Consider the following 16,693-nt stretch of genomic DNA (forward strand, 5'->3'; position numbering starts at 1 on the left):
ACCTGAGCTAAGGATATAATTAAAACACTAAGAGTCTAGTAGAGTGAAGAAACCAACTGTAGTCTTTATGTTTTGCAGGCTCAGTATTATTAAAAAAAAAACTAGAAATGAGATTCAAGAATGCTTATTATTAGTCACAAATATAAAAATTTCTCATAAAATTTACTGAAACAGATAAATGAATTTCAATATCACAATCCTGGTTCCCAGCATAGATTATCAATAGGAAAGAAATCTCCATATCTGCCCCTAGAAATCACCACTGTTTAAACATATTTCAGACACTGCTCCATGAATAAACAAACAGAAGGATACAATTTTTTTTTGTCTTTTTTGCCATTTCTTGGGCCGCTCCCATGGCATATGGAGGTTCCCAGGCTAGGGGTCCAATCGGAGCTGTAGCCACTGGCCTACGCCACAGCCACAGCAACGCAGGATCTGAACCGCGTCTTTGACCTACACCACAGCTCATGGCAACGCCAGATCCTTAACCCACTGAGCAAGGCCAGGGATCAAACCCGCAACCTCATGGTTCCTAGTCGGATTCATTAACCACTGAGGCACGACAGGAACTCCGGATACAATTTTATATAAATGAAAACATAAACACTGTTCTGCAATTTGCTTTTCAGTCACTGTGTCATAAACATTATTACATACCCCAAGTATCTTTATAGTGAATAACACATAAAACCATACCATTATTTGTGATGACTGCATAATATTTCTCTGTGTGTATGTGTGTCTACATAAATACACCCATTTTATTAAGTTGGTACTCTACTACTACAAATTTTGGTTCTTCTCAAATTTTCACTAAATTGTTAATGTTGAAATGAATTTTCTGCATACAATTTCAACTTAAGATTTTTGGCAAATTTCAGTAAATAGGATTCCAGGTCATGCGGTGCCATGCAGTGGCCAAAAAAGAAACAAACAAAAAAACATCCTTTACACTTAGAAGTTTACTACTTTGGCTTTTTTCCTTGAATTTTTCCCATCATCTCTTTTGGAAGTTCAATCATCAAAACAGGTGGAGGAGAAAAGAGATGATTTCAGAGCATCAGCCAGCTGTGAAGGAGACTCTGCAAGAAGCCTATCACTTCCATTACACTAAATCATCACTGCTTGGAGTCTTTAGAGCAGAGTCAGGGTGAAGGGAAGACACACATGGTCCCCAGAAACCAGATGTCATCCTGGCAGGAAAACAGCTTTTAGGTGCCCAGAGCAGGGCATACTGCCCAGTGCCAGAATTCCATTTCAGCATCTCCTGTAATTCCCCCAACTGTGATTAGGAGAGGGAGAAAGTAATCTGTCCTCCCAGGATACATAACTCAATAGTTTTTACCCTATATTTTAATAGTTATTCTATCCTACAGGCATAGTCAACTTGAAGAACCTAATAGTATGTTTCTCAGACCAAAGAGATGAGACCTAGGAGTCATGATGTACTAGAATGAAAAACTCAAACTTGTCAAATCATTCCATATAAAATCATTATAGTGTCTACATATCTATTTATTTATCTATCTGCATATATTCACATATATTCTGCACCCACAGGGTAGGAGGGGACACAAAACAACCATCCACCAGCTGACAATTACGATGTGAAAATAGGATAGCTGAGGAAGGAAACCAGTGGCTAAGTATGGTACAAAGGTACTTTGAAATACCCTGTATTTAAAGGAATGTACTAAAGTACAAATTCTACATATCGGCAAGATAGCTGACAAAATGGAAGTCTTTTCATGAATATTTTGTTTTTAGTTAGAGAGAAATCCTATTTCTCCTTCCACTGTCATGGATGGGCTTTTAACCACGACTCAGAAACATCTGCACTGCTCGATGGGATTCAAGATTTCTTCAATCCAATGCATAATGTTAAATTTGACAATTACTACACATTAGAAACAGACCCTTGACTGATATCCAGAGTGGGTGGGCAAGGCAGGCAAGGCTCCTTCCCTGGAAATGGCATGCTGAGCAGCAGGATAAAGATACTAAAACTGATTGGCAACCAGTCCGTCCTCTGCTGCAGGATGGCTGTTATGGTTCCTGCCCTTCTCAAGTCTGCACCCTCCTGCGGGTTCTATGTAAAATTCCAGATAGTCTAATATAGTCCGTCTGCTTAACCTCAGCCTTAATTGAGTTTTGGTATATTTATTTCTTTACCTGAAGTAAATTCATAGAGATTACTGAAGCTCGAAAAGTCCCGGAGTTCCTGTTGTGGCTCAGCAGGTTAACCCAACATAGTATCCATGAAGATGCAGGTTTGATCCCTGGCCTCCCTCAGTGGGTTGGGATGGAGGATTATGAGTTGCTGTGGCTGTGGTGTAGGCCGGCAGCTGCAGCTCTGATTCGACCCTTAGCCTGGTAACTTCCATGTGCTGCAGATGCAGCCCAAACAAAACAAAACAAAAAACGAAACAAAAAAACAAAACAAAACAAAACAAAACCCACAGATCTCAAAAGGAAAAACTGGTAAGCACTACTGATTACTGAAAAACCATGACTGTTTTCCTATCAAGTGAAACCAAGAATTCAATTTCAGCTTCAAAAAACAAAACTCTTTCCCATTTAACTTCTCATAACTGGGTTTGATGCCAGTTTTACCTTTGTATTCTACGTAGCAAAGGAAAATACTGAAACCTCAAGTGTCTTACAAGTCTCAGAAACAAATAAAATACCCCAAATTTTACTTCTCTTCTGGATTCTTAAAGACCTAAAACCTTTTCCCTTTAAGTGTATATACTCTTGAGAATTTCATTCACAAAGTTTTCCTTACCTTTTTTTCACTGGGATAAGCCATCATCCCCTATGCTCTTGAGGCTCCCTTCCCAGATACATTTTCAATTAACAGCCAATGTGGTTGCCAGAGAAATTGTCTGTGGAACCAAAGGCCAGGCTTCATTTACCTGACACTGTCAGGGAGTGATGCTTATTTTTTCAGATTTGTTATTCACTTCCAACCTTCCAGGACAAAATACTCTGAAGGTGAATACACACCTAATAACTCTAGGTCATTATCACCCTTATAGAGTAAGTACTTGCATCCTTGCACAGTAACCCGTTTATTGAGCATTCAACGATCAATACCTACTAACTGTGTGACCCTAAGTTATTACATCTCTTCCGTGTTTTAGTTTTTTTTAATTTGTAAATAGTATTAATGATTCTCACCTCGTAAGACTTTTTTTTCAAGATTAAAAGTTATTACATACAAAGTAAGTGCCTGGCACACAGTAAGTACTCAGTTTGGGTCCACTATTATTTCAAATGGTACACCAAAACTTCTAAACCACTGTTCATGTAACTAATGATGAGAGCCTCAAGGAGAAAGGGCCACCTATCAGAGCCAGGGGACTGTGGAGATGCAGAGGCAGAATAAGGCTCCTCCCTGAGGTGAGTGGGGTGGGGGTGGGGCTGCGCTGCCAAAGCAGACAGAGCTGGGGATCAAGCAAACAGGCAAGCTGAGCCTCTCTTAGAGCACAGGAGAAAAAACAGACCCACATCTGGACCTAGACACTGCAGAGGTTCAAAACAAGACTTGAGGAAAGAAAGGCTTTTTTTCCCTACATCTAAGAACAATGGGAAAACTAGATATAAAAAAGTAATTTCCTTAATTTTCTATGAGAAATATACAGGAAATGCCATACTTAAAGGTAAAATACTAGAGGAATTCAAATTACATTGACAAAAAGATTACAACACCCTCAACTTGTAAATTATTACAGAGATTGTGGTTATAGATGATAAAAGCAAAACTAAAAGGTAAAGATTTAGCTAAGAAAAAATTATGACTTACAGATAAACCAAACTATCTCCCTAGAACATGCAAAATAATTAATTTAATGATAATGGTGGGAAAAAAATCTATTCATGACAGCAAAAAAATCTCTAAGATACCAAAACAGACAAAATACAAGGCCTGAGAGTGTACTGAGGAGCATTTAAAAAGTCGAAATAAATGAAAACAGATATTACGTGTATAAGTAGGTAATCTTAACACAGTAAAAATATAAACTGTCTCCAAATTAATCCATAAATTTAATATAGTTCTTACCAAATTTTAAGCCTCACTAAAAATTTTGCAATTTGGCAAAAAGAATAAAGTTCATCTGGAAGAACGAACATACAAAAATAATAAAAAAAAATAGAAAAGGAAAAATGTCAATCACGTATTAAATATACTACCGTGTTAGTATAAATACCAGTGAGGCAGCTTCATGAAATAGGGAAAACAAACAAAAAGAAGGAAGAGATTTGAGAGTCCCCAGACAGGATCACATACATACAGAGATTTTGCATATGACAAAGGCAACAGTTCAAATGGGAAAGAAAGAATGGTTTATTTAGTTAATGGTGTAGGGCCAAAAGTTAAACAGGGATTAACAAAAATCACAATACATGACCACATATCCAGTGGAATACAAATTTATAGTATTAGAAGAATATTTAAAGAATATGTAAGTAATTTTTGCTTAGTAAGGCTTGAAAGCCATAAAGAAAAGATCAATGGGGTTCCCGTCATGGCGTATTGGTTAACAAATCCGACTAGGAATCCTGAGATTGCGGGTTCCATCCCTGGCCTCTCTCAGGGGGTTAAGGATCCGGCGTTGCCGTGAGCTGTGGTGTAGGTAGCAGACACCGCTCGGATCCCGAGTTGCTATGGCTGTGGCATAGGCCGGTGGCTATAGCTCGGATTAGACCCCTAGCCTGGGAACCTCCATATGCCGTGGGAAGCGGCCCTAGAAAAGGCAAAAAGACAACAACAACAAAAAAAAGATCAATGACTGACTAAAGAAAACTAGTAGAAGGGCAAAGACATAAACAGGTAATTAAAAGAGAAGAAATAGAGGTAGCTCTTAAACATAAAAAAATTGCTCAGCCTCACTAAAAATCAAGGAACTGCAAAGCAATAACCACTTTTCCCCACTGATTCACAGACACAAAACCACTAACATGCAGTGGCGGAGGCAAAGGTGGGGAGAATCAGGTTCTTGAGTACATCAGTGGGGAAAGTGCAAATTAGAGCAGCTTAGAATGGATGTTTATGATACATTTAAAAACTCTGGAAGGTGATACACCAAACTCTTCACAGTGGCTGCTGGAGGGCCACTGGCAAGTTACTCAGGGAATTTTATCTTTCTCTGGACTTTTACAGTGTTTTCATAATAATCACCACCTGTCAGGAAAATATATTTATATTTTAAAATCAGGAAAACAGTCTATAAGACATCTCAATCAGATGCCCACAAGAGGTCTTTTAAGCTATCTTTCTAGTTTTTGGCAATGATATTTTAGATAATTTATCAGAAAACTGAACCTCATATAAAATAGTTTTTTGTTTGTTTGTTTTTAAGGACCACACCTGCAGCATATGGAGGTTCCCAGGCTAGGGGTCCAATGAGAGCTACAGCTGCCAGCCTACACCACAGTCACAGCAATGCAGGATCTGAAGCACACCCGTGACCTACACCACAGCTCGAAGCAATGCCAGATCCCCAAACCAATGAATAAAGCCAGGGATTGAACCCACATCCTCATGGATAATAGATTCAGCAAGAATTCCAAAGGAGGTGTTTTCCTAATTGCTCCCCTGTGGGAAGCTGGATAAGGGAAATGATGCTTCACTTCTACCACCTTTCCCCTACAGTATACTTTCACTCCTTGCAGTCACTTCTTACAGGTTTAAGGAAGTAGGGGAAAGAGGTAGAAAGGTGGAATGAACATATAAGTGGCCTGGCCTCTAGACCAGTATTTATCATTGGCAGGTAATGAAATAAATGTAGTGGGAATTAGCCAGTGTTTGTAAATAACACAACTAAATAGCATTAAAGGAATGCATGCATCAGCACTGTAATGTTAAATGTGACTTCATGAGGCTCTCCTCCAGGTAGACAGTATATCAACACAGCAAATACTGACAGAGTCCTTATACATACCAGGTAGTGGTATATGTGAGCAATGAACAGAACAGGCACCTCTGCTGGCATGGACTTGCCTTTATACAGTGGAAGACCGTGTCTCCTTACACTTACTTTTATGAGAAATTCAGGAGACAAATCTAGGTGACAGGGTAGGTATGGCGGGGTGGGCCCATACCCTTGTATGCGGGAAGAAAATAACGCCAGGAGCTCTTTGGGACACGTTATGCCTGGATGCCTATCAGACATACAAGAAAGGAGCTGCTGAGTGTGTATTACACAGGAAGGAGACAGCCCCTGCCAGAGTGGGTTTAAGAAAGAAGGAATGGAGACAAATTAGAGACAGAAAATATGAACATTCTGAGGACTTCTGCTAAAAGGAGAGAGAAGGATTCAAAGCTGGAAAAGAAAACAGAGTCATGAAAAATAACCACCAAAAAGGGAAAACTTAATGAGGCCTGGAAGCAAAGAAGCATTGAGGGAGTGCTCCTGAGTGGACCGTGACTTGCAGCTCAAAGGCCACCCACAGTAGTCAGGATGAGGCTGAGTTTACGGGAACAATGCTGGTGGGTGGGTCTACTGAGCGGTACAAACCTGTGAAAACGCTCTTCCACTTGCCTCTATTTTCTGAGTGAAAGAGAAACCAAGGTTATCATCTGAGGGTGAAGACAGGAAAGGCGCCGTATGCTTAGAGAGAGAGTAAGAAGGTGTAATGTGTAGTTATGCAGGTAGTGGAGAGTGAATGGACTGGAAATAAAGCGTGACTGTTGGGCAGTTAGAAGTCAGCATCCAAGAAATGATGAGACTAGTTAGCATGGTTCTACACTTTTCTCCACACATGCTGGAGTCCACGGTTGGATTTAATGATGGGGTCACCACAAAAGAATGATGAAACAAGCAGGGGACAAGGAGGCCGAGGGTGAACGCAGGGGTGATGTTAATGACATGCTTACAAGGTTTAGAATTAAAGCTGGGTAAGGAGGGAAGTGAGAAAGCAGGAGGGAAGTGAGAGTAAAAAGATGGTAGGAACCAGAGGCTATGAGCTGAGAGGATGGCAGGAGTTGGGGATGGATAGTCAGCTAGCCAGACACATGAAGCTAAGATTCTGGAGTGAATCCAGAAATGGGTGACATGTGTGACTATGGGAGTGAGGAGCTGAGGCAGACTGCAAGCAAGATCACAGGAGGAGCAGAAGTAAGGAACTGAGAGGCCAGGACGGGGGTGGGGTGGGGTGTGCTCACATGTGTGCACAAGGTCAACAATACAAGAGCTATTTTTAGCTGGGTAATCAATACCTTAAAGCCAGTGCTCCAATGCTTCTCAAACTTGGATAATCACATAAATCACTTGGAGACCCTGTTCAAATGCAGAATCTGATTCCACAGATTTCCCCCCCCCCCACCCCCCGCTGTACAGCATGGGGACCAAATTACTCTTACATGTATACATTTTTTTCCCCACCCTTTGTTCTGCTGCAGTATAAGTATCTAGACATAGTTCTTGATGCTACTCTGCAGGATCTTCTTGTAAATCCATTCCAAGTTGTATCCGCAGGATCTCCTTGTAAATCCATTCCAAGTTGTATCTGATAACCCCAAGCTCCCTATCCCTCCCACTCCCTCCTTCTCCCCTGGGCAGCCACAAGTCTATTCTCCAAGTCCATGATTTATTTTCTTTTCTGTGTGATTCCACAGATTTTTAACATCCCTTGAACCATTCTCCTTCGGTGGCAAGGCTCTAGTCTGGATCATCAATGTAATTGTATCCAGGAAGCTATTTATAAACTGCTTCGAGTCAGAGCATAACAATTCTCACTGAGGTAGTAGTCAAAGGGTAAGGAATATTTTATAGTCTTTCTTTGCCTTTTATTTCCTCTCTTCTACCATTTCATACTTCTTAGTCATGACACCAACCTTAACCTTTTCACCTTCCTCTATTCATTAAGGCAAATATGCAGCAGAAATCAAGATACTGCCTTACACCTATTTGAGCAAGCACTCTTAATGTTCCTTTAGAAAATTTGTGCTCATGACTTTCTAAATTGTTTTGATGTCAGAAAAATAAATCATTGTGATGGGTGTTGTAAGGGGTGGCAGTTAGGGTGCAATCAGAAGAACAGAAACCATACTTAAGTATTTAAAACAGAGGGGATTTAATGTAGGGAACTCATTACACCGAAGGAAGGGCCGAGAAGCTCAAGCAGCAGAAGGTAAAGCCATTCCCCCAGCCTAGGGGTGGAAGCGGCTGTGGCGGGTGAAGAGAGAACCTGGGTTCCCAGGGCCCAGGAGCCAGATCATCAGTGGGCGTGTCAGGCAGGGGCTGTGGCTAAAGCTATGGAGCCCAAGTGATTAACCCCGGCAGAGAGAGAGGAGAAGAGCCCGGGCTTCTCTTTGCTTTTAATCTCTTGCCTCCCAGTGCCTCCCATCAGTGAAACCGGAGGGAAGCACAGTTATAGGAGCTACAGTTTTCTAAAACCCCCTCTGGTCCACTTCCTCGTCTCTCTCCACAGTAGAGCCCATGCCAATTTCTGACAGCATCTTCTGATCAGGTGTCCCAACAACTCAAAGAGTGACATGAGAGCTTCAGTGAAAAGACATGCACTTCTACTCAGTACCCTACACCAAGACCAACTGGTGGCTGGCTGTCTTGGGACTGAGTCATGCCTAAGAGACAGCCTCCAAGGTTCAGACCTACTGAACAGCAGATCCTACACCAAAAGCTGAGCTCACCAAGTTAAACTGCATTACGAGGACAAGCATAAAAGAGCAGTACCTGTTTTACTCATTGTTAGAGTATATAATCAAACTATTAGAACTAAAATTGAATCTGCATGTTCTTATTGACAACAGCCACTAGGGAAAGACTTTAACAACACCACAAAGTATGAACACAATTAACAGATCGAATATTTGATTCATAAACTCTAACTCTGATTTGGTATTTCAAGAAATTTACAAGTCATGAAAACCAACTTGTTATTAACACTGAGTTAATGATATCTACAGAAAATAAGCAGTCACTGGCTGAAAAGATACATTAAGCTACCAGGTGTAAAGTCTAACTAGATTCCAATTACCTTATTTCTTCAGGAATGACTACTTGCCAGTTGCTATTGGGCTATGGCCATTAATGAATAATCTAGATTCTTCAGCTTTCGGGGTATAATTTTTTTAACAGATAAGAACTCAACTAGTATGCCTACTTAGCCTTTAGTTACTCACTTACTTTTATACTTTGCACATTAATGAATAATGTCAGTAATAATAACAACTAGTATTTGTGGACTACTACACACTAGTAAACGTCTCATTTATTCTTCATAATAGAGGAAACTAAAAAATTCTTGACGATAAGTTTTTCTCGATTAATAATTACAGGTAAGCCTAGAGCACTTACCATGTTGCCAGGCACTGTTCCAATGCTGCATGTTCATTAACTTATTTACTGCTCACAGCAATTCTGTGAGATTGGTGCTACTATTTTTCCCATTTTACAGAGAAAGACAGGCATGGAGTGGGAAAGGGGCTTGCCCAGCTGCTTAGTGGCAGAGCCCTGATGTGAATGCTGACAAACTGGTCCAGAGTTCCTGCTCTTACCCCTCCCTAAGATACACTGTCTCTCAATCATTTGTTTCATCGTTAAACACAACCAAAACCAAGAATGAATGCCCTGCTGCATTCCATCCACTTTTACAAAGTGAGGTAACATTATTTTTATGACACATACTTATATTTTTAAAAAGTGATGGAGACTAAACTCTGCACAGCAACAAACCTAGTTTCACTGATTTCAGACTCATCACTAAAGGAACGGGCCCTCCAGCAATATATTCCCTTTCCATTACCCCAAACTTTTGAATGCTTCTCATCTCTTTTATCCAACTTACCGATAGTAAGGTCATGCACTGGCTGAAACCTCTTGTCTGTAAACTGTAGCAATAAGCATGATTTACCAACACCTGAAAGTTAAAAGAAAAAAGGAATTAAGAGTCAAAATTCACAGAAATTAAGAAATGCTTTATAAAAGCACTTGGAAAAGAGGCAGGTAGTGTTTCAGGTGCTCTGAGAACAATCTGCCTTGATTTGTCAGTGCTCTAATCTCTCGGGGAATTAAAGAGGACTGGGGGACCTAGATGAATGGGTGGACCAATGCAAAACAGCCCTTTTCATCCTTTCTTACTCACTCAACGTTTCAATCTGAAAGATGAAAGTGGCAGTAACTCCCAGAAGACAACCAATCACATCCTCCCAGTGGCCTCTGCCACAGCACTCACACAGTGAGGGGTTCATGCACTTTCGTTTTTTTTCTGTAGTAGCGAAAATATTTAAGCACAGAGTACTTCTCTTTTTATAGCTTTAATTTAGTCTCCTACAAACAAGTAAGTAAATGTTCGGGGTCTACTTTTCCAGGAAAAGCTGCTTGCTCTCTTTTTTGGCTGATTCATTTCGCGATGAACACTAATCTGGACTGCATTCCTTCAACTCTATCACTGAGATCTTGAATAACTTCCAAATTCCCAAATTAAAGCCAAATTTTCTTTTTTTTTTTTTTTTTTTTTGTCTTTGTCTTTTTGTTGTTGTTGTTGTTGTTGTTGCTATCTCTTGGGCCGCTTCCGCGGCATATGGAGGTTCCCAGGCTAGGGGTCGAATCGGAGCTGTAGCCACCGGCCTACGCCAGAGCCACAGCAACGCGGGATCCGAGCCGCGTCTGCAACCTACACCACAGCTCACGGCAACGCCGGATCATTAACCCACTGAGCACGGCCAGGGACCGAACCCACGACCTCATGGTTCCTAGTCGGATTCGTTAACCACTGCGCCACGACGGGAACTCCTAAAGCCAAATTTTCTATATGCATCCTACTTGCCTTCCGAAGAACCTGAATACTACACCACTTGCTACTCATTTTTAGGCCTCTAACCTCACACTAGACCAAACTTACAAAACACAAAGGCAGTCATCATTCATTCATTCACTTAACTCAAAAAGTCTATCAAATACTAACTGCACATGGAAAACCGACACACTTCCTTCTTAACAGCCTAGCTCAGGGAGAGAAAAGAAACAAAACAAATGCCCAAATAATCTATATGAACTGCAATTTGAAATAATTATAATAACGACCACATGAAAAAAGAAATTAAAATGCTATGAGGAAAAATAATGAGAGACTCATTTAAACTGAAGGGCTGGATAAGGCCTTTCTTAAGTGACACAAACTAAGATGTTCAACGTCTTCTAGATTATCGACTCAGTGAGAGGACAATGACTACCACCATGTCACTAGCTGTCTTAAGGCAGAGATAAGGCATGATATAATTTTGCTGAGTGACTGGCCCTAGTGTCAAATGTTACAACAACTGTCAAAATGCCCAGTAACAAACCAGAGAAATGTTCTGTGTATGTGTTTATGGCTGTGTTTCAGAAAATATTTTATTTGTTCAAAGTTTTTTGAATGTTTTAAGATTCTGGTTAGCTGAAAATAACTGAAATTTCAAAGCATTTGACCTTGGTTTTCTTCACTTTCATTTTATCCATGATTTCTTTTTACATTACAAAAGGCACAAACTCATTTTATTAGATTTCTAACACCCTTGAATAACCATTCAGGTCTAGGAAAGAAAAGAATTATTATTTTTTACATGTTAAAGGACAAAATAGGTGAACAACTGAGATATGGATCTTCAGCTGTTTTTAAAAGGCGACTTTATTTTTAAGAGCAGTTTTAGGTTCAGAGCAAAACTGCTCAGGAAGTACAGCAAGTTCTCCTCTACTCCCTGCCCCAGGAGAGAGAGCCTCCTCCACTATCAACATCCTGCAACAGAGCAGTAGTAACACTTGTTACAACTGATGAACAGACATTGACACATCATCACTCAAAGTCCACAGTTTACAAATGGGTTCATTCATGGTGCTGTAGGTTCAGTGGGTTCTGACAAAGGTACACTGTATCCACCACTATGGTATCATAGAATTTCACTGCCCTGAAAATCCCTTTGCAATAGCTGCCTATCAGTCCTTCCCCCACTCCTAACCCTTAGCCACAACTAACCTTTTCACTGTCCAGAATATTCCTGGAATCACATTATGTAGCTTTGTCAGACTGGCTTCTTTTACTTAAGAATGATACATTTAAGATCTCCCTTTTCTTCATTTCTATTTTTAACCTTTAAAAATTTGCCATTAAGGTGTAGAAAATTTTTTTTTCATTGGAAATCACATGTTATTATTGAGAGACCTCAAGAACCATCTAATAGTCTGATTATCACTAAGTGACAGAGCCTGAAGCCCCCTTCCTACCTCACAAGGTTTCACGTCTAGTGATAGCAATACCACTTATTCTGACCAAGTACTGACTTCACTTTCAAGGTAGCATATTCCTTCCCGGGTAATCTAAATCTTTTTCAATGCAGAGAATACATCCAAGTGCCACTGTGCTGTTTCATCAGTTATCTACAGACCATCTGTCAGGGCTGGTTATCTTTACAGATAGCTTATCTTCAGTAGATGTTGACTCCTACTATTTTAATTCTGGATAAAACTGTCTCCAAATACTTGGGATTTTTAGCTCACAATCACCAAAACTTTTCTCAACTGCCAAACTGAATTAGCTTAGTCTTCTCAGTGCTCCACTTACTTGATCCAGAAATATGATCTATTTGCGTATAATTTATCTGTATAATTTATCTGCTACAACCTCCTTGAAAGTGATTGACTCTGGCTTTCTCAGGCTACAACCATCTCTTTGGTTCCTTAATTCTGTGACAACTGCTCCTCTTCTTCCATATAAGCCTTAAATACTCAAGGTTTCACCATCTCATCTCTGGTTAATTTTTCTCTTCAGCGGTGAGAACTAATCCAGACCTACAGCTCTAACTACATCTATATTAGTCAGTGACTGCCAAATCCATCTCCCCAGTCCCCATCTTAAGTATCTTCACTCTCATTGTATCTAACTGCCTACTGAACATTCACTCTAATCCCTTCAGGCCTGAAACTCAAACTTCCAAAACCACCTTCTTCTTCATTTTCCTGCCTACCATGCTTCCAACAACTCAGAACAAACTCAGCTTCTCCTTCAGTATTCCCTTATCTCTAGAGATGGCTCCCGATAGATCACACCAACAAGAAAATCACCATCATCTTTAATTCTTCTTCCTCCTTTATTATCTGCATTTAAAGGCTCACCAATCTCACCAATTCTCTCAGAAACATACTGAATTCCATGCTCCTGCCTCCTTAATCCTGCTTGCTATAGTTCTGGTTCTCAATGAGACATGATCTTTTTGCCTTCGGCCTTTGCCCTTTCTCTCCAAACTATTTTTATAAACCACTGTGAACATCTTTGCAAAAAAGCACCCCAGTGGAATATTGTTTAAAATACAAAATTAAAACTCTTCAAAATAAGCAAATAAAGTTTTTTGCATTTAGGCTGAAAAACTGTCATGTCAATAGATCATATTACTACACAGTCAACAGACCCTATAGTTAAGCATAACAAACCATCTCCTGTCTTCTGAAATGACACCATATTCTTTCCCTGGTATCTCCACACCAAGGAACATTTCACTCCTTAGCAAATATAAACTCCTGCTTTAAGATCTAGCTTAGGAACTCCTATGTCTTCTTCACTAAAGCATTCTTCTTCCAAAGATTCTAGTAATTCTCATGCAGAACTAATGGGACCATGGGTTTCCATCATATTTCATATATGCCTCAAAATCCTGGTTAGAGTTCCAGCTCTATCGCTTACCAGCTGGAACATGGGGCAAGGTACTTGACCTTTTTGAGCCACAACATCCTATCTATAAAATGGGGAAAACTCCTGTACTTTGGAACTATTTTAAGCATCAAATGAAATAAATAAATGTAAAATGGGGAGTCTCCGTCGTGGCGCAATCCGACTTCGAACCATGAGGTTGCGGTTCGATCCCTGCCCTTGCTCAGTGGGTTAACGATCCGGCATTGCCATGAGCTGTGGTGTAGGTCGCAGACACGGCTCGGATCCTGCGTTGCTGTGGCCCTGGCGTAGGCTGGCAGCTACAGCTCTGATTAGACTCCTAGCCTGGGAACCTCCATATGCCGCTGGAGCGGCCCAAGAAATGGAAAAAAGACAAAAAACAAACAAACAAACAAAAAACTAAAAAAAAATGTAAAAGGGCCCCTCCCTGCTCCCTGCACAGTGCTGATTACCTGTGTCCAGTTTATAAACATTTTCTGAGCTGTGTATTTAAGGACATGTGCCTTTTTCTATAGGCACAATAAACTATATGCACAAGAAAAATGAAAACAATGTGATGGTCTTCTTGAAGCATCAGTTTGGCTAGCCCCCCACCCCCAACCCCAGTCATTCAATCAAACAACAATCTGGGTGTTGCTGCGAAGGCATTTGGAAAAGACAATTAAAGTCCATAATCAGTTGACTCTGAATAAGGGAGATTTCTAGATAATATGGGTGAGGCATGTTCAAAGGCCTTAAAAGCAGATTGAGTCTTCCAGAGAGAAGAAATAATTCTACCTGTGGACAACAATTTAAGCCATGCCTATGAGTTTCAGACTTGCCTATCCAGCCCCCACAAACATAACAATCAATCTCAAAACTACACAACCCAACCACCCCCCACATGCACACCCACACCCACCCACCATTAGTTCTTCTCTGGCTGAACAGTGAATCTCACAGAGAGCTATCACTACCGAAACATACAGCATAGAGAATACAGAAGACCCTCAAATAAAAGCTATTATTTTTACTGATCAATTGTATCAAAATGCTCCCTTTACAGGCTCTCCCACAACAGAATGCAACCCTAGAGATCACATTCCACAACATATCTACAGCAAGTTACAGATATAAAGTGTTACAAGGTCTCTTTTTGGCTTAGCGCGCGCGCGCACACACACACACGTAGTTGTTGATTCAAGAAGAGAAAAATTGTACATCTAGCTAACGCCGAATTTTTCTTACTATCTCAGGAAGATGGCTGCCTGAGAGATTTAACTAACATGATTTTGTACAAATCATTTCATCATCTTGGACATAAATTATACTCTAAGTACAGAGAACTGAGCCAGATAATCATTAAACTCCTAACTCCACTAGCTAGACCCGATAATTTGTTATATTACTTAGAGTTCTAAAACTGTAGTAAAATTTTCTTTTTACTATGGGTAGATTTAAAGTTAACAACTGAGTATCTGTTTAAATCTAGATGGAAAACAGTGGCTCCATTATGCTACAAAGCACAGTAACATGGTATAAAACAAACAACACCGGAATTTTTCTAGTCAACTTAGCAAAGTATAGGTCAGATTCTTGTGTTGGAATACAGCAAGAAAACTAAGTCGCCAAACTGTAAATTCAATTTCAAATAGACCTATACTTCCAGAAGGAAATGCCGGTCTTTATTTTATGATTGAGTATGCTAATTTGAAACTTTAAGATAATTTTTACTACATCTTAAAATCTAAAAGCTCCTGGATTTCTATATTAGGCTGGTTAAGTGCTCCACCATATGTATTATGACCCTACATAGTTAATTAAATAAGCCATACCTTTGTACACTCAAGTCTTAATTCAACAGCTTTAAGAAATACCAACATCCATGGAGTTCCCGTCGTGGCTCAGTGGTTAACGAATGTGACCAGGAACCATGAGGTTGCGGGTTTGATCCCTGGCCTTGCTCAGTGGGTTAAGGATCCAGCATTGCTGTGAGCTATGGTGTGGGTCGAAGATGTGGCTCAGATTCCGAGTTGCTGTGGCTGTGGCGTAGGCTGGCGGCTACAGCTCCAATTAGACCCCTAGCCTGGGAACCTCCATATGCCATGGGAGAAAAGAAAAGGCAAAGAGACAAAAAGAAATATCAATGTCCTGAGAGACATTGTAATGGAAAAGAATATTTAAAAAGAATGTGTGTATGTATATATATATATGTGTGCATATATATAACTGAATCACTTTGCTGTAAAGCAGAAATTAACGCAACACTGTAAATCAACTATGCTTCAATTAAAGAAACAAAACCAAGAAACATCAATGCTCAGATCAGGTAGCTACCTCCACAAGATCGATGTATAGATTTTTTGAGAAATTCTTTCTTTTTTTTTTTTTTTTGTCCTTTTTTGCCATTTTCTTGGGCCACTCCCTCAGCATATGGAGGTTCCCAGGCTAGGGGTCGAATCGGAGCTGCAGCCGCCGGCCTACACCAGAGCCACAGCAACGCTGGATCTGAGCCGCATCTGCGACCTACACCACAGCTCACGGCAGCACCGGATCCTCAACCCACTAAGCAAGGGCAGGGATCGAACCCGCAACCTCATGGTTCCTAGTCGGGTTCATTAACCACTGCGCCACGACGGGAACTCCGAGAAATTCTTTCTAATCTCTATCAATTGATCAGATATGCAGAAAGGAGATCTTTTACCAAAATATCACACTTCCTACATTTGAAAAATGCTCTAAATTGAGTCTAGATTTTTAAATGGACTTTTGGAACTTATGACTCTCTGAAATATCTGGAATAGAGAAAATAGCTATGAAATGACTAAACTTCTGTCCAAATCTGAGGTTTTCTTTAAGGAAGTTTCTCCTATTTTCTGGGAGAAGAAAATATACCTCCAAAATGAAACCCATACACTAGGGACCAAAATTTCAACATAAACAGGAATCAAAAATCCTTTACTGGACTTCATTGGGAAAAAACCCTCTAAATATTAAAATAAATTTTATACATAACAAAGTTTAATTTATAATTACAACTATT

At 40.2% G+C, this 16,693-nt stretch overlaps 1 protein-coding gene across 2 annotated transcripts in view; it reads right to left on the reverse strand.

Annotated features, from left to right (window-relative positions):
- RAB2A (RAB2A, member RAS oncogene family) overlaps nt 1-16,693 on the reverse strand; it is an 81,208-nt gene that overhangs the window by 41,257 nt on the left and 23,258 nt on the right. Inside the window, exon 2 of one of the 2 annotated variants that reach the window (XM_001926704.7) lies at nt 9,817-9,888. In XM_001926704.7, coding sequence (XP_001926739.2) covers nt 9,817-9,888 — 72 coding nt within the window. Of the gene's footprint in view, nt 1-9,791; nt 9,889-16,693 lie in introns of both variants that reach the window. The other variant, XM_085022316.1, reaches the window with a different exon arrangement.

Source organism: Sus scrofa, chromosome 4 (genome assembly GCF_054392235.1).
Source record: "Sus scrofa isolate SSC_HxYL_T2T_F1_AM1 chromosome 4, Sscrofa_HxYL_maternal_Yorkshire_Landrace_v2.0, whole genome shotgun sequence".
NCBI lineage: Eukaryota > Metazoa > Chordata > Mammalia > Artiodactyla > Suidae > Sus > Sus scrofa.